Source organism: Carassius carassius, chromosome 50, assembly GCF_963082965.1.
Source record: "Carassius carassius chromosome 50, fCarCar2.1, whole genome shotgun sequence".
NCBI lineage: Eukaryota > Metazoa > Chordata > Actinopteri > Cypriniformes > Cyprinidae > Carassius > Carassius carassius.
In genome coordinates, this window is record NC_081804.1 from 19,828,164 (window position 1) to 19,847,506 (window position 19,343).

Genomic DNA, 19,343 nt, shown 5'->3' on the forward strand with positions numbered 1-19,343 from the left:
ACTGTGGGTTCTTATGGATTAAATAAAGAACCCCCTCCAAAAACCAGCAGTGTCAGAAACACACTATTATATTATACATTCAGAAGCTCAAATACTTGGTATAGTATTCATTCAACCATCGAAGTCACCAGTGTACCAACTAGAACTTAATTACCCATCATCCACCCATAAACAATTTTCCTGTGACATGTTATTTTTATTAAAGTAAGGAGTGCTATAGGTGCAGAATAATTAATCTTTAAACTGCACTACAGATCACATGTTATGATAAATATTTTAGCAAGAACAATGATCAATGATGCGCACTTACTTGCGATATTATGGGGGACACTACTGGATTACTGTACAACCACAGCTGCACAGAGGTGTTAATGTCGTGTAAAGTCATCTCTACTACATTATGAAAAATTCCACTTTATTTAAAGGACATAACTAGGAGAAAACTGTAAGATTTAGCTTTTTACAAAAGCCGAATCAGACAATGCACTACAATAAATATGCGTTTATCTGTTTCCACTAAAATAGCTAAAATATGTTTATCTTATCAGCAAAACTGCATACATTTAATTTGAAATAATCAAAATTCTATTTGACCAGTGTAAAAGAATGAGATCATCTAAAATATCTATGAACTATTTGAAACCATTTTTGTAATGGATATTTTCATGTATCAATTCTAAAACATAGCAGGTAGACTACTTTCGTATTGTCTCTTTGTTAAACATGGTGTCACTTGCATGGGAATTTGCATGTAAATGATATGCAGATGAGGTTATGCATAGTAAAACAAGCCGTTGTAAGCTCCATATATGGTGATTTTGGGGAGGAGATGAGGTGGAAATGCACGTACGCATAATCTTCCCCTGACTAGGATTTATAAAGAGGTTTTTGCGCAGGTTCTGGTGTGCGCATGGTTTTATAAATCTGAAAACTTTTGGGCGTACGCAAAATCTAGCTTTTGTGCCTACATAAAAAATTTAGAATGAAATCTAAGGAGAGTTTCATAATGAGACCCCTGCTTATTACCTGCCTGATGATCTTGTCTACCACAATCACTATTCTACTTACTTCTTCCAAGTCAGTCTTCTGTTAGCAACAACCTGCAAGTGCTCCTCCAGATCTTTCAAAAAAGTCTCTATATTAACCACTTCAAAGATTTAGAGATTAGAACGCAACACTTTTAAATATGTTTCTGCTGCTGGGTAGAGTGTAAAAGGCAGAAAGAACCATGTAAACATTGAGAATTGCTACTTTATTAATCTCAAGGCAAACAACAAAACAGTGAGTGTGAGCCATTTACAAAACAACAAAATATAAATTTCCAAATGAGAAGATAATACAATTAAATTAGGAGAAAACGAACTAGATTGTTGTCATATTAAATAAATAAATACAGCTATAAACTATACCCCAACCCTCTAACCTATCTAACCCGAAATCTTTGGTGTATAAGACTGACTAAATAGCCATTTCAGTCTGAGTCTGTATGCGACAAAAGGCCAAACCAATTTATCAGAAACCGATTGGGTGGAACCAGCGTGGGAGCCAATGAGACGTGAGACCATGTGCAAGCTTTTATTACACAGAGACATGGTCGTAACAGGCATGGGTCAAACACTGGCAAACAGGTATATAAAGGGCAAGACATAAGAATATTCCTAGGGTAAGCGTGAGTCTTCCAGAGGGCAACATCCAGAGGGCTAAGCAAGAGGGGAATCCAGTATCCAGCGCAAAAGGGTCAAAACACGAGTAACAGGGAAAGGCAAGAAAAAAAAACTAAACTATGAAAACTAGAAACGAAAACAAGACTATGAAGACAAGAAACTAACACAAGACTAAAAGAACTAACAAGGAAAGGCTTTTGTATTGCAGCTATTGCTTGGACAGGGATATACGCAGAACAATACTCGGCAGTGTGTGAAAGGAAGTCCAATGCTTGATGTATTGTGCTCTGTGTGTGTATTTGGTCTCAGGTGCATGTGTGATTGTTATCAGGTGACTGTGATTGGTGCAATGGAGCATGGGAAATATAGTCCAGGGTGTACTGTGTAGTGTGAGAATCTGTATTGTGGATGATGACCTCTGGTGGTGAATAAATGGAAGTTCAGTGATCATGACACCAATCCTCAAAATCCATTCTAAAAACTTTTTTAAAATTATTTTACGTTGTACTCTTACCAATTCCATCTCTTCACAGACTCCAAGCTTCAGTCACTCTTCCAGAATCCTATCTCAGAAAGGAGGTTAACCTTGAAATTAGGGAAACTCTCGGTTTTGTGTTTTAGAAGGGAAGGTTTGTTAAACCTGAGAAAGCAAGCTAAATCTGACTGCACACTAGACGATTTTCAAATCTTAACTAATTTTAAAACCATGGGAGACCACAGACAAGACAGTTCAACTGATTTTTAGCCTTATAATCCTCTGAATGCACACACTAGATGATTCGACCAGACCACGACACCACACACTTGATGTCTGACGGATGATTTCACAGTCACAAGTGATCTCACAGAGCCCTCCCTGCTTACCGTGCTGATGAGATACAGAGCAGATTGTCATCACTCAATGGCTGGATGTCTAAGTGGTGTCCACAGAATAATATAAGTTTCACAGACAATTGGATGAGCTTTTGGGGCAGACCTGACCTGTTAAAAAGAGATGGTGTTCATCCCTCCTGGGTGGTGCTGCTCTTCTCACTAGAAATATAGCACACAGTCTTAGAGTTTGTACTTGACTGGCTAAACCGATCTTCTGTTAGCTGCATCACGTCACAGAAGTCAGTTTAAAAAAAACTTCCAAACCAATTTTAGAGTAACAATTTAATTGAAGTTCAACAAATAAAAAACAGATGCAATATGGATAAACAAATTATAAAACTTGGCTTATTGAATATCTGGTCCCTTTATACAAAAGCACTATTTGTAAAAAAAAAAAACTTAATTAAAGAGGTTGCTGATTTTATATCCAAGTTAGCTCTGGCTGCAGATAAAGTTTTAATTGTTGGTGATTTTAATATCCATGTTGATAATCAAAAAGATGCATTGGGATCAGAATTTATAGGCATTCTGAACTCTCTCAGGACCTATTAATTGTCGAAATTATACTCTAGATTTAATACTGTCACATGGAATTGAGGTGTTGAAATTATGCAGCCAAGCGATGATATCTCAGATTAGGGGTGTAACGGTACGTGTATTCATACCGGACCGTTTCGGTACTGGGCTTTCGGTACAGTGCACGTGTGTACCGAATGACCGAATGGAATATTTTATGTGCGGAACATGGGTACATTTTCGTGTTTCCAAATGAACATATTAAGTGGCGGAAGTCTCCAAATCCCGCCCTGCAGCTGATTCTAAGGCCGGTTGACACACTGGTTGCGTGGCGTGAGCGTGGCGTTTCTGTTGCGTGTCAGTTGCGTGACGGCTGCTTCGCGTTTTCTGTGTCTTTATACACCAGAATCGTGCCTGACGCGGCGCTGGCGCGCTGCTGCTACTGTTGGTGAGGGAGGCCGCAGAGGCGCCGACAGACCAGGATCTTGTCTTGATGACAAAAATATTGATACTTCATGTTGATCATAAATATAAAGCCTACTGATAAAGGACACCGTCAACAGTATTGACGGCAAAATAGACTAGGTACAATATGCCAGTGTGTCACCGGCCTGAGGCTTTCAAAAGGCATCACGCGAGTGTGAACATCACTACAACTAGGAAAAAAACTATTGTAATTCAAACGCAGCTCCCGTCGGCATTTAAACAGACCTTTGCTCTTAATTCTGATCGGTCCAACGCAATAACGAAATCTGAGCAGGTCTAAAAACTGAAACTGTTGATGCTCCAACTTTACACTTTGGAAAAGTTATATATATTTTTTAAATATGAGCAGCCCTACAAGCTGCGATTGGTAATGCTGCACTGTAATCATAGTTATTTATTTATATTTTTCATTATATTTTATTATATGATATTGATTTGAGACTGAGAGTATTTTATTTAGTGGAGAACTTTGCAGCAGTATTTTATTTCTTATTCTTTTTATTTTATATATATTTTATTAAAAAGTATTTTAAAAAAGTGTAAACAAATTGTTAAAAAAGTTCATAGTAATAAACAACCTGCAGTTTAATGTTTGGATTTCTTTCCCTTACTGTACAGAAATGAACCGAACCGTGACTTTAAAACCGAGGTACGTACTGAACCGTGATTTTTGCGTACCGTTACACCCCTATCTCAAATCATTATTTAGTTTTGTGCAAACTTCGTATAGCTAAATCTGTCAATTCTACTTCTTGTTACAGGTATGGTAGAACCATCACTTCTACCTAAAAGACTTGTTTGTAAGTAATCTTCTTGATGTAAAATGGAGCGCAGCTGGAGGAAAACAAAACTAGAGGTTTTTTGTATTGCTTGGCGGGAAAGTAACGTATCCTAAAAGAAAACAATAAAAACTGCTAGATCTGATTACTTTTCATCTCTTTTAGAAGAAAACAAACATAACACCAGGTATTTATTCAATACAGTGGCTAAATTAAGGAAAAATAAATCATTTCCTAACAGCACAGCATTAATGACTTTATGAACTACTTTACTTCTAAGATCGATACTATTCGAGATAAAATTGTAACTATGCAGCCGTCAGCTACATTATCACATCAGACAGTGCAATATAGATCCCTTGAGGAACAGTTCCACTCATTCTCTACTATAGGAGAGGAAGAATTGTATAAACTTGTTAAATCATCTAAACCAGCAACATGTATGTTAGACCCTATTACATCTAAGATCTTAAAAGAGGTGCTCACAGAAGTCAAAGATCCTCTTCTGACTGGTATTAATTCCTAATTGTCATTAGGATATGTCTCCAAACCTTCAAACTGGCTGTTATTAAGCCTCTCATAAAAAAAAAAAAAACACAACTTGACCCCAAAGAACTAGTTAATTACAGACTGATCTCAAATCTCTCTTTCCTGTTCAAGATACTAGAAAATGTAGTATCCTCACAATTATATTCCTTCTTAGAAAAAAATGCTATCTCTGAGGATTTCCAGTCAGGATTTAGACCGTACCATAGTACTGAGACTGCAACATTCTTTTACATAGACTAGAAAACTTTGTTGGCATTAATGGAAGTGCATTAGTACAGTTTAAATTGTACTTTTATTACCGCCATCAATTCGTATCAGTGAATGAAGAGGTATCATATCAATCAAAAGTACAGTATGGAGTACCTTAAGGCTCAGTACTAGGGCCGTTACTCTTTATGCTTTACATGTTACCCTTGGGAGATATCAGGAAACACGTGTTAGCTTTCACTGTTCTGCTGCTGATACTCAGCTCCATATTTCTTTGTGGCCCGGTGAAACATACCAATTTTATAAACTAACGGAATGCATAGTCGAAATAAAAAACTGGATGACGAGTAATTTCTTACCGCTAAATTCTGAATAAAACAGGTGTTAATTATAGGACCTAAAAACTCTGCATGTAATAACCTAGAAGGCTAAGACTTGATGGCTGCTCTGTAAATTCTTCATCATCAGTTAGGAACCTAGGTGTGCTATTTGATAGCAATCTCTCCTTGGAAAGCCATGTTTCTACCATTTGTAAAACTGAATTTTTTCATCTCAAAGAATATATCTAAATTATGACCTATGCTCTCAATGTCAAATGTAGAAATGCTAATTCATGAGTTTATGACCTCAAGTTCAGATTATTGTATTGCTTTATTGGTTGGTTGTTCTGCATGCATAATAAACAAACTCCAGCTAGTCCAAAATGCAGCAGCTATTTGTCTGGTTCTGTCAACCCTACACTGACTCCCTATCAAACATCGTATAGATTTTAAAATCTTCCTTATTGCTTATGAAGCCCTGAATGGATTAGCACCTCAGTATTTGAAAGAGCTCTTGCTCTTACTCCTATTTAGTGCCTAAACTCTGGAAAAACCTACCTACCATTGCTCAGGAGGTGGACACACTCTTGCAGTTTAAATATAGATTAAAGACCTATCTCTTTAACCTAGCTTACACATAACATAATATGCTTCTAATATCCAAATCCGTTACAGGATATTAAGACTGCATTAATTATGTAAACTGGAACCGGAAACACTTCCCATAACACCCCATGTACTTGCTACATCGTTAGATGAATGGCATCTATGCTTATATTAGTCTGTTTCTCTCTTATTCCGAGGTCACCGTAGCCATCAGATCCAGTCTGTTCAGATCAGAGGGTCACTGCAGTCAACCAGATCCAGTACGTATCCAGCCAGATGGTGATAAGCACATAGAAAGGACCTCTACAGCCCTGAAAGACAGTGGAGACAGAGACAACTAGATGAGCCCCAGATACAGATCCACTGTAAAGACCTTGTTCACACGACCACCAGGGCAAGACCACAGGAAACAGATGATTCTTCTGCACAATCAGACTTTGCTGCAGTCTGGAATTGAACTGCTGGTTTCGTCTGGCCAGAGGAGAACTGGCCCCAGACTGAGCCTAGTTTCTTCCAAGGTTTTTACTCAATTCTGTCACCGATGGAGTTTTTGTTCCTTGCTGCTGTTGCCTCTGGCTTGCTTAGTTTGGGACATTGAATTTACAGTGATATCGTTGACTTGATTGCAAATTATTGCACAGATACTATTTAAACTGAAATTATGAACTGCCTTTAACTGTCATTTTGCATGATTGACACACTGTTTTCCTAATTAATGTTGTTCAGTTGCCAATTTATGTCAAGAGTAAATATCAAACATGTCTCTATCCCATCTCGATTGGGAGCATTTCAATTATCATAATGACACCACACAACAGAGGATTTTACGGACAAAAAAAAATTCACATGCAACAAGCAACAAATTTTGCCATTAATTTTATATATATATATATATATGTATATATAAATAAACTTTTGCCTGTGGGATACCATGAAAGTTAATATTAGTTCAATAGCTTAAAGTTCTGCAACTTTTTACCTTTGATATAATAACAGTGATTAAGAATTAAAGTTTTTGAAGTATGAAGACATCTTTTTGTCGGGTCCTGTTGCGATGGTGAATTATAATTTCGTAGCTCCATTGATCATGACTTTTCATAGTCGTGGTGCAGGCACTAAACTCAGAGTCAACTTGCCCAGAGTTGATTGGACTAATTGTCAATGTCAATGTCAATGTCACCTTTATTTATATAGCGCTTTAAACAAAATACATTGCGTCAAAGCAACTGAACAACATTCATTAGGAAAACAGTGTCAATAATGCAAAAATGAGAGTTAAAGGCAGTTCATCATTGGATTCAGTTATGTCATCTCTGTTCAGTTAAATAGTGTCTGTGCATTTATTTGCAATCAAGTCAACGATATCGCTGTAGATGAAGTGTCCCCAACTAAGCAAGCCAGAGGCGACAGCGGCAAGGAACCGAAACTCCATCGGTGACAGAATGGAGAAAAAAACCTTGGGAGAAACCAGGCTCAGTTGGGGGGCCAGTTCTCCTCTGACCAGACGAAACCAGTAGTTCAATTCCAGGCTGCAGCAAAGTCAGATTGTGCAGAAGAATCATCTGTTTCCTGTGGTCTTGTCCTGGTGCTCCTCTGAGACAAGGTCTTTACAGGGGATCTGTATCTGGGGCTCTAGTTGTCCTGGTCTCTGCTGTGTTTCAGGGCTGTAGAGGTCCTTTCTAGGTGCTGATCCACCATCAGGGCTGGATACACACTGGATCTGGTGGCTACAGGGACCTCGGAATAAGAGAGAAACATTAATATTAGTGTAGATGCCATTCTTCTAATGATGAAGCAAGTACATCAGGTGTTATGGGAAGTGTTCCTGGTTCCGGCTTACCTAATTAATGCAGCCTAAAAATCCTTTAACGGATTTGGATATTAAAAGTGTATTTGTGTGCTATGTGTAAACCAGGTTAAAGAGATGAGTCTTTAATCTAGATTTAAACTGCAAGAGTGTGTCTGCCTCCCGAACAATGTTAGGTAGGTTATTCCAGAGTATAGGCGCTAAATAGGAAAAGGATCTGCCGCCCGCAGTTCATTTTGATATTCTAGGTATTATCAAATTGAGTTTTGAGAACACAGTGGATGTGGAGGATTATAATGTAACGAGCTCGTTCAAATACTGAAGTGCTAAACTTTTCAGAGCTTTATAAGTAATAAGCAAGATTTTAAAATCCATACAATGTTTGGGAGCCAGTGTAGTGTTGACAGGACAGGGCTAATATGGTCATACTTCCTGGTTCTAGTAAGAACTCTAGCTGCTGCATTTTGGACTAATTGGAGTTTGTTTATTAAGCATGCAGAACAATCCCAAATAAAGCATTACAATAATCTAACCTTGAGGTCATGAACACATGGATTAACTTTGCTGCATTTGACATTGGGAGCATAGGCGCTCATTTAGATATATTTTTGTGATGGAAAAATGCAGTTTTATAAATGCTAGAAATGTGGCTTTCTAAGGAGAGCTTGCTATCAGATAACACACCTAGGTTCCTAACTGTTGATGAAGAATTGACAGAGCAGCCATCAAGTCTTAGACAGAGTTCTAGGCTATTACATGCAGAGTTTTTTTGGTCCTATAATTAACACCTCTGTTTTTTTTTTTTTTCAGAATTTAGCAGTAAGAAATGACTTGTCATCCAGGTATTTATATGGACTATGCATTCCGTAGCATTTTTTCCAATTGGTATGTTTCGCTGGGCCATGAAGAAATATAGAGCTGAGTATGATCAGCATAACAGTGAAAGTTAACACCGTGTTTCCTGATGATATCTCCCAAGGGTGAACATGTAAAGCTTGAAAAGTAACGGCCCTAGTACTGAGCCTTGAGGTTCTCCATACTGCACTTGCGATCGATATAAAACCTCTTCATTCACTGCTATGAATTGATGGCGGTCATATAAGTACGATTTAAATCATGCTAATGCACTTTCATTAATGCCAACAAAGTGTTCTAGTTCATGCAAAAGAATGTTGTGGTCAATAGTTTCAAATGCAGCACTAAGATCCAATAGCACTGATAGAGAAATACAACCTCGATCAGATGATAAGAGCAGGTCATTTGTAACTCTAAGGAGAGCAGTCTCAGTGGGGAAGTCGTGGCCTAATGGTTAGAGAGACGGACTCGCAATTGAAGAGTCTCGGGCCGGTAGGAATTGTGGGTGGGGGGAGTGCATGTACAGTGCTCTCTCCACCCTCAATACCATGACTTAGGTGCCCTTGAGCAAGGTGCGTCAGACTGGATAAGTTCTCTCCCCTGTAATTAGAACGACAGCCTATCAGAACATGGTACTTCTGATATAAAGGCTGCAATTAGGCTACCTGGGATGCGTCATTTGCTAGCTCTGCCCTTGGTGTGTGTGGGTTCGGCTTAAAGGTATGTTGTTAGCCGTTTGGCTAATATTGTAAGAGCTCTAGCATATCAATTAACTAAATTCATTTATTGTAGCTGGAATTTCATCTGCTTTGCGGTGGTGTGTAAGGCTGCCATTATTCCCGACTGGGTTTGAGTTCATTCATCTTCAAATAAACTGTTGAGAATTGTGCTGTGAGCAACTGTATAACTTGTGTCTCCTGATGACCAAAATCTGGTATGTATAGTTTCACTCTTTCTTAATGAGTGAATTTGACAAGTTAATGAATCACTGTTTTTAGCAGGACTATCTTTGGGAGCATTCCGTCCTGTTGGGGGTTGGGGCAATCACTTCCTTCATAAAACAGGATTACGACGACGTTGCTGTTTTGCTGTGTGTTTTTGTGTTTATTTGTCCTTCCCATTCTTGGCTGTAGCTGCTTCAACTAACTCCACACTGTATGTGTTGGGCTGGGTGCTTCGGCCTGCCCTCCCATCCTAGAATTACCAGCTTTGTATAAGCGTGTTTGTATGGTTTCTTTGGTTTTGGAGTTTGTCTGTTCCCTTTATACTGTTTGTTTTGTTTATTGTATTGGTTTCTTTATTGATTTGTTTTTTGCTTCGTTTGATTTGGCTTATTTTGTAATTTACTTTTATAAACCCTCTGTTTGTGTATCTTTTTATTAAGTGACAATTGATTTTCAGTTGAATCTTGTTCATTTGTAATTTAAGAATGCCATATGTCTCCAATCAGGCTCTGGTATAACTTTGTTTGCATTTTGATTAATTGTTTTCTCTTGTGTTTTAGGCTTCTGAGCAGGGAGGCTAGTTCTAGTACCCTGGTGGTGGCGTTTGGAGCACAAAGTGTGGATTGCCGTGTGTGTGATCACTTATCTCACTGTGTGTGTGTGCGTGGGTCAAGAATAATCACTCTACGGCTGGCCTACCCTGCTACAGTTAAGCCTTAGTCATTTTAGTTATGTATGTGGTGTACTGAGTCGTAGTTGTTTAACCCATTGAGTTATATCTTAGTCTGGTCATTTTAAAGTATCTTATCTGATTAATGTGAACTTAATAAACATTTTGTATTATGATGCCCATGTCTCTGCCCTCCATGGTAACGAACCTGTGTGTCCGTGTTTAGTTCCCCTTACTTGAAAGGGGTGGCGTAGTCAGCATTAAATTAATTCTTGTTTATTATTCATTGTGCCATTTACTCCTCTGTGGCCACACTACAAAGGCATTGAACCCCCAACTGCTCCCTGGGTGCCGCAGCATAAATGGCTGCCCACTGCTCCGAGTGTGTGCTCACAGTGTGTGTGTGTGTGTTCACTGCTCTGTGTGTGGGCACTGTGGATGAGTTAAATATGAGTATGGGTCACCATACTTGGCTGAATGTCACGTCACTTTTGTTTTTTTTTTTCTTTTGTTTTTTTGTACTATGATACAGTCTAAATCCTGACTGGATACCATTTTTGTCTAAGAAGGAATATAATTGTGAGGATACTACAAACCTGATTCCAAAAAAGTTGGGACACTGTACAAATTGTGAATAAAAACAGAATGCAATGATGTTTCAAATTTTAATATTTTATTCAGAATACAACATAGATGACATATCAACTGTTTAAACAAAAAATGTGATCATTTTAAGGGAAAAATAAGTAGATTTTTAATTTCATGGCATCAACACATCACAAAAAAGTTGAGACAAGGACATGTTTACCACTGTGTGGCATCCCCTCTTCTTTTTATAACAGTCTGCAAATGTCTGGGGACTGAGGAGACTGGAAGGAGACCTTAGTTGCTCAAGTTTAGGAATACAGTAGGAATGTTGTCCCATTCTTGTCCAATACAAGCTTCTAGTTGCTCAACTGTCTTAGGTCTTCTTTTTCTCATCTTCCTATTTATGATGCACCAAACGTTTTCAATGGGTGAAAGATCTGGACTGCAGGCTGGCCATTCCAGTACCCGAATCCTTCTTCTACGCAGCCATGATATTGTAATTGATGCAGTATGTTGTCTGGCATTGTCATGTTGGAAAAGAGACGACATCTGGATGGGAGCATATGTTGTTCCAGCCCGTTCTCATCCCAAGGCGTCATATACTGACACTCTTGACATTTCGTCAACATCCTACGCACATGGCACCCTCTAGCGTCAATATTAGAAGCAGATAAAAATGGGCCAGAAGGCGCCTCCTAGCGGTCTAACCCTAACCTTAACCCATAATCTGTGTCTCATATTGACGCTAGAGGGTGCCATATGCGTAGGATGTTGACGAAATGTCAAGAGTGTCAGTATATGACGCCTTGGGATGAGAATGCGTTAGTTGTTCTAGAACTTGGACATACCTTTCAGCATTGATGGTGTCTTTCCAGATATGTAAGCTGCCCATGCCACAGGCACTCATGCAACTCCATACCATCAGAGATGCAGGCTTCTGAACTGAGAGCTGATAACATCTTAGGTTGTCCTTGTCCTCTTTAGTCCGGATGACATGGCGTCCCAGTTTTCCAAAAAGAACTTCAAATTTAGATTCGTCTGGGCACAGAACAGTTTTCCACTTTCCCACAGTCCATTTTAAATGAGCCTTGGCCCAGAGAAAATGCCTGCACTTCTGGATAATGTTTAGATATGGCTTATTTTTTGACCTATAGAGTTTTAGCCAGAAATGGCGAATGACACGGTGTATTGTGTTCACCGGCAATGTTTTCTGGAAGTATTCCTGAGCCCATGTTGTGATTTCCATTACAGTAGCATGCCTGTATGTGATGCAGTGCCGTCTGGGTCCGAAGGGTCCGAAGATCACGGGCATCCAGTATGGTTTTCCAGCTTTGACCCTTATGCACAGAGATTTTTCCAGATTATTTGACTCTTTGGATGATATTATGCACTGTAGATGATGATAACTTCAAACTCTTTGCAATTTTTCTCTGAGAAACTCCTTTCTGATATTGCTCCACTATGTTTTGCCGCAGCATTGGGGGAATTGGTGATCCTCTGCCCATCATGACTTCTGAGAGACAATTCAATTCTGAATCTTTTCCTGCCTCTTATTGTTACCTGTACCAACTTTTTTGGAATGTGTAGCTCTCATGAAATCCAAAATGAGCCTATATTTGTCATGAAATTTCAAAATGTCTCCCTTTCAATATTTGATATGTTATCTATATTCTATTGTGAATAAAATAAAAGTTTATGAGATTTGTAAATTATTCCATTCCTTTTTTACTCACAATTTGTACAGTGTCCCAACTTTTTTGGAATCAGGTCTGTACCTTTTCTAGTATCTTGGATCTATTATTAACTAGTTCTTAGGGGTTTTGTGATGAGAGGCTTAATAACAGTCACTTTGAAGGTTTTGGGGACATATCCTAATGACAATGAGGAATTAATAACAGTCAGAAGAGGATCTATGACTTCTGGAAGCACCTCTTTTAGGAGCTTAGATGGAATAGGATCTAACATACATGTTGGTTTAGATGATTTAACAAGTTTATACAATTCTTCCTCTCCTATATTAGAGAATAAGTGGAACTGTTTCTCAGGGGGATCTATAGTGCACTGTCTGATGCGATACTGTAGCTGATGGCTGCATGATTACAATTTTATCTCTTATAATACTGATTTCAGAAGTAGTTCAGTCATTACTGCTGTGATGTTGGGAAATGTCAACACTTGTTGATGCTTTATTTTTCGTTAATTTGCAATGCAACTTGATGCAACTTGGTGCCTTCTTCACGCAGTTCTGCTGCATAATGTTTGGAAGACAATGTTTACGATACCACAGTGAGTTAAAAGCTCATAAAAATTTGTCATGTAAACAATGATACTCTTGATTATTGAAGTTCAGGACTCTGCTCGCAGCAAATGGATGGAACGGCCCAGCACTACTTACTGTATATTGTCACAGTTGCAACTAGCAGCTAATGATAACACCATGGAACAATTCATCCAGCTCTCAATCCGGGTCGACTGTTGCATGAGGAACTCTCAACAATAGCAACCATCATCTTCTCCAGAACCAGTATTGGAAGCAATGTAAGTCTATGCATTTCATTTCTCAGTACCTATGCTTGTGTTGTGGACCTGAAGACATGTAAAATCAGTGTGTCCCATATGACCACCACTACCAGTGTTGTTTCCCTGCCTTCAGTACACCCCTTGTTACCTGGCTCTAATGCTTTGATGTCTCTTTTACAGTCAACACTTTACTCGACTTTTAGTCAGCAAAAGACTTAAACTCGGGACTCTCTGTCAGAAGATCAGTGGGCAGCCATATTGCTGCAGAGCCCGGGGAGCAGTTGGGGTTCTTGCTCAAAGGTCTCACCTCAGTAGTGGTATTAAGGGGGCTAAAGAGCTCTGCTCATTCACTCCCCCACATACAAGTCAGACTCTCTAACCTCTAGGCCAAGGCTGCCCCCAAGAAAAACCCTGCTCATTTCTTCCAACTAGAAAACCATGGGGGGGGGGGGGGGGGGGGTCACACTATCACACTTCTTGTTCAGGAGAAATCTACCGCTGATGTGTATTTCACCTGCTATGCAACATGCTTTCCATTCCTGCTTCTCTAGAAAATACCAAGTCCAGCAGTATTACCGGTATTTTACACATCCATTGAAAGCCCATTGAACAAACAATCTGGCTTGTTATGCCCACTTTCATGATGGCTTCCAGAGACGAGCCTCACAACTACCACCTCATAGACATGGGTTTCCAAGATTCACATTGTTTATATGTACTGTAAGTATAAGTAAGTAAAGTTTGACAGCACAAAACATACCTTTTTATACATTTTGACTGATGCTGAATCTTACAATTTGGGCATATTACAGCATTTATTTCTACATATTTAGAGCTAAAAAGACTTTTATATTATGATATTTGTATCAAAGCATTTTTATCATTTTAGCTATTTAGATTTTTAGAACCCTTAACCAAACCTTGTTTAAACCTAAACCCTACCCATTTTATAGCAAATATAAAAAGATGTAAAAGGTCATAGACTGAAATATGCGGGGAAATTACCATTTTAGAAACAATATAGTATAAAAAGGTTATTTTCAGTCGCTAATATCACCCAACCAAACAATCTAACCCATAACCATTTATTAAATTACAGTAAAAAGTCAAACATGACAGAAAGATAAGTGCAATCACAATTATTTATCGCAAAAAATGTCAAAAGCAGTACTAAAAGTAGTCTAAATGATGGTGAATGGCAGTAGAAGTCCAACCTCTCCTCAACCGGAGGAGCCATCACTGTCTGCCAAGAAGCAGGGGAGCGTTGGGCTGTCTACCAAAGATGTTGAGTACCATTGCATGGCACCGTGAGTGAGAGCCTCTCGGGTTGAGGTTGGTTGAGGACCAAGCGGGTCCTAGAGCCATGGGAATGGAGCGAGGCCGGTGGAGTAAATGATAATGAGCGACACCTGTGCCACTCACCGGTCTCAAGTCCCACGGAGGAGCGGATAAAATCCAGAGGGATAAAAGGTTTGTTTTGTTGTTTTATTATGTATTGTGCAGCAGTCGTCCATGAGGGGCTGACGCTTTTAAATTCGTTTTGGGTTTGTTTATTTATTATTTAATATTTTATGTTTAAATGTTTGCAAGTTCACGCCTCCATCTTCTCAATCTACGTACTTTGTTATGGGGGGTTACAAGAAGACGGCCATTTATATAAATTAAATTAAATTAAATTAAATTAAATTAAATTAAATTAAATTAAATTAAATTAAATTAAATTAAATTAAATTAAATTAAATTAATGCATTTAGCAGACGCTTTTATCCAAAGCGACTTACCGTGCATTCAGGCTATCAATTTTTACCTATCATGTGTTCCCAGGGAATCGAACCCCCAACGCAATGCTCTACCACTTGAGCTAAAGGTACACTATATACATATATATATATATATATATATATATATATATATATATATATATATATATATATATATATATATATATATGCTCACTACCATGAAGGGGACATTACCACTAAGAACAGATTTCAATAAACCAGGTTCAATAAACCAAGTACAAAAAATAAATAAAAAACCCAGAATGAAATGACTTGGAAAACAGAGTTGGTACCGTGAAATGAATCTATATTAAACAAATGTGCGGTATAAACCACAAATGATCTCTTTCTAATCTGGCTGAGCTGGAAAAATTTTTTTATTGCAAATTTGGAGAAACAAAAATCTAAATGCAGGGTTAGGGGATAGGAAATATGATTATATCAGTATAAATTCATTATGCCTATGGATAGTCATTCTAATGACAAAACAAGTGAGTGAGTAGGTGAGTGAGTGAATGTGTGTGTGTGTGTGTGTGTGTGTGTGTGTGTGTGTGTGTGTGTGTGTGTGTGTGTGTGTGTGTGTGTGTGTGTGTGTGTGCTCTTGTTTTTGTGACATATCAGGACACAACTCTACTGTATAACACAACTGTATAATGACATGGGTATGACACAGGTATTACAAGGAGAGGGTGAATTATGAGGACATAACCCATGTCCCCATTTTTCAAAACGCTTATAAACCATATAGAATGAGTTTTTTTGAGAAAGCAAAAATGCACAAAGTTTCCTGTGAGGGTTAGGGTTAGGTGTAGGGTTGGTGTAGGGCCATAGAATATACAAGTTTGTACAGTATAAAAACCATTACACCTATGGGATGTCCCAAAAACAAACTGTGTGTCTGTGTGTTTGTGTGTCTCTCTCTGTGTGTGTGTGTGTGTGTGTGTGTGTGTGTGTGTGTGTGTGTGTGTTCTCCTACCTTAGCAATGATGCTGCAGAGCTGTGGCCCATCCTGAGTTAAAGACAGCAAGTTACTGATGGCAGTACTGATGGCAAAAACATTATCAGAATCCTCAATCTGACGAATCAAAATCTGTGAAAAAAGAAAATTAAATGTCACTAATGGTTGTAGGGTTTCAGGTTTTACTTCTGTAGACATTTTAATCTTAAAATTAAATAATACAAATAAAATTTAAATTTAATGTTTCAATATAATTTTAATGCAAACTCATATGATATATTCTAACTACCGTCAGTAAAATGTAGATTCAGACATCTTTATCTATTAACATTAAAAAATGTAAAACAAAATAGACTTCAAAACAATAAAATTTATTTTTTTGCTACTAATAATAGTAATGACAATGACATCAAGGTTTTTATATTTCAAGACGTCAGTGTGAATAAACAATAAAATAACTGTCAACCATATTTAATTAGTATTACATTAAAACATTTTTATCAAATTACTTTGAGTTCAGTTTATAGTGAGAAGATTATTATTTTGCCTTTATGATACTTAACAAAATAATATTGAACACAGACTTTGTTGTGGGTGTAAAATCTTTGTTGTCATCTGACCAGTTCACAGCAAGAAATTTCACATTGTGGCAGTGAGTAAAATCAGGCTGTCTGATAAACATTAAAAATGCAGTTTTAAGATGAACGTCAAAATCACTTGTTATTTTTTAGGAATAGTTCATGAATACTAACTGAAGAAATTAAATCTAATGATCAGTGAAGACCTGTTTATAGACCTATATGAAGATCCATTTAAGCATCATCTTAGCTTTATGTAGTATGAGCCTACACTCACCTGTATCTCATTGGCCAGAGCCATGTCAATCATATGGCTAAAGGAGTCACTGACATCAGTAAGGATCTCATGAATGGCCTCCTTCATAGATTTGAGGAAGTATTCATCCTCAGTATGAAGACACCTGAGGGGTAAACACTGTCAGTTATAAATGATCTGATCTGCACTATGAGAATTTCAAGATAATGAAAAAAGGTGCAAGATGCTGTGAGATGGTGTGTTGAGTTCTTTACCTCTCAGTAATGACATTCAGCTCCATGCACTTATCCAGCAATGATTTCTCATACTGTCATGAGAGATGAGCAAAAAGGAAAACAAAATGCAGTACTTTAAAATACTGAGTAAAACATTTTGCAAGGTGTGAATATAAACTACACAATTCAGATTTTTTGAGAAGAATGTTAAATTCACACCATTTAGTAGATACTTTTACACAAAACAACTTACAAATGAGGGAAACAGAAAAATACCAATCAAACCAGCGAAGAGCAACAACTCCCTATACCCCTCCAAAAAAATCCTTGGGGAGAATATCTGTTTCTGAGGCCCTGTCGGAACAGGAGCCCTTTCTGGAGCGGACTCAGGGGCTGGAGCTGAAACTTAAACAGTCTCAGGGGCTCAAGCCAACAGTCACTTCCTACTTAGATTCCACCCTTGATTTGGGGTTAAGGATCGGGCTGCTGTCAGCTGAGAGCTTGGGAGTGAACAAGCCGGTGGGCATGACTTCGGAGTGGCTTGCGGGCCTGACTTTGAAATGGCCGCTGACTTTGGGCTGACGTCAAGGGAGGAGCTTTGGAGGATTCGGGGATACCTGGGGTTGGGCAGGTGACCGGAGCTGTTGGGTGTTACAGTATGTGTGAGTTCCTGGCAAGGGGTGAGCTGTGGAGATGCGTCAAGCTCCAGAGGGGCCTGGACAAAGAGACTTTGAATTTTCCTTTATTTTTTCTGATTCAAAATCGGAACTGTTTAAATAAAGGACAATATTAACCAGCTCGATCAAGGGAAAATCACACATGGGAAGATCACAGCGTATAGTCTTCTTGTCAAGCCCCAGCTGGAAACACACACCTAGAGCAGCGTCATACCAGCTCATCCGCTTAGCAAGCTTGAGGAACTCCTCCACATATCGCTCCAATCTCCGGTCACCCTGCTTTTTTTTTTAATATTCCAACACAGGTTACACACAGGGTAGCCAAGAGACACACATGTAGCATAGAGTTGACATATAATTCTGGACAAGAGATACAAACAAAATAAAAACGTGCCAGGGTTCACATGTTGAAACCGTTTTAGCACCACTCAGTGGACTTTTCTCTTTGAATCTGCTGTGGAACGTTCAGCAAGGTACGTAAAACCAGTGTTGCAGAAACGTACCCAAAGGTACGTATTTGTCATGAGACTGGGTTAAATACTCCAGTGTAACAATTATATCATCAACAAAATGTTTGAAAAACTATTTAAATGTAATTGCACAGGCTGAAGACACATCTATTGCTTATTTCTGAATGTGTTTTTTCATACCTTCTGCATTTCTGGTGGGGCGTTTCTGGCCGTGCTGTACTCTTGGATGAGCGAGCGCACATGACAGTTGACCCTGACAGCTGTGCTGTGGACCCGCTGCCAGCGGCCTTTCTCCAGCCGCTGGAACATCTTCCCCAGCTCTGTGCTGACCACCAGTGCCCTCTTCAGCAGTGTCTGCAAGTTATCACGAGTGACGTGCTGGCCAATGGCCCCCGCCCCAGATACGATGAGCTCACCTGGAGCATCTTCATCCACTCCGATGGGTTTAGACTGCAGAACACACATGCATTCCACCTCGGTCATGTGCCGTAAGTCTTCCATCCATCGCTGTACCGAGTCCACCTGTATGGCATGCATCCTGCTGCACAGACATGCAAAACATTGTCGGATCATGTACATTTCTGTTCATCCATGAGCTTGTAAATGATTCAAGCCTTACAGCTGAGGTCTCGAACTTTGCTCAGATTCGCAGAGATAGCACAGACAATCAAAGCAAGTTGATCCCTAGTAAGCCTTTGGGTATATATATAAATATAAGTATATATATAAATATAAGTATATATATATATATATATATATATATATACATACATACATACATACAAAAGTGACTTTGTGCTTCTTTGGGATGGCACAATCAAGTGACGTTCACTTGCAGAACGCAAGCTTCTAGAGGCTCATTAAAAATTAATCTTGCTGCCGCGTTCTGAATTAATTGTAAAGGTTTGATAGAATTGGCTGGAAGACCTGCCAAGAGGGCATTGAAATAGTCCAGCCTGGACAAAGAACAAAGAATACATGTCACACCTCTGTTTATCAATTTGCACTGGCTTCCAATAGCTGC

General features: G+C 38.7%; 1 protein-coding gene across 2 annotated transcripts in view; it reads right to left on the reverse strand.

Moving 5' to 3' along the window:
- LOC132133683 (protein inscuteable homolog) overlaps positions 1 to 19,343 on the reverse strand; it is a 101,544-nt gene that overhangs the window by 51,046 nt on the left and 31,155 nt on the right. Inside the window, exons 3-6 of one of the 2 annotated variants that reach the window (XM_059546598.1) lie at positions 18,500 to 18,857; positions 17,212 to 17,264; positions 16,979 to 17,102; positions 16,142 to 16,255 (exon numbers count right to left, since the gene is read on the reverse strand). In XM_059546598.1, coding sequence (XP_059402581.1) covers positions 16,142 to 16,255; positions 16,979 to 17,102; positions 17,212 to 17,264; positions 18,500 to 18,857 — 649 coding nt within the window. Of the gene's footprint in view, positions 1 to 16,141; positions 16,256 to 16,978; positions 17,103 to 17,211; positions 17,265 to 18,499; positions 18,861 to 19,343 lie in introns of both variants that reach the window. The other variant, XM_059546597.1, reaches the window with a different exon arrangement.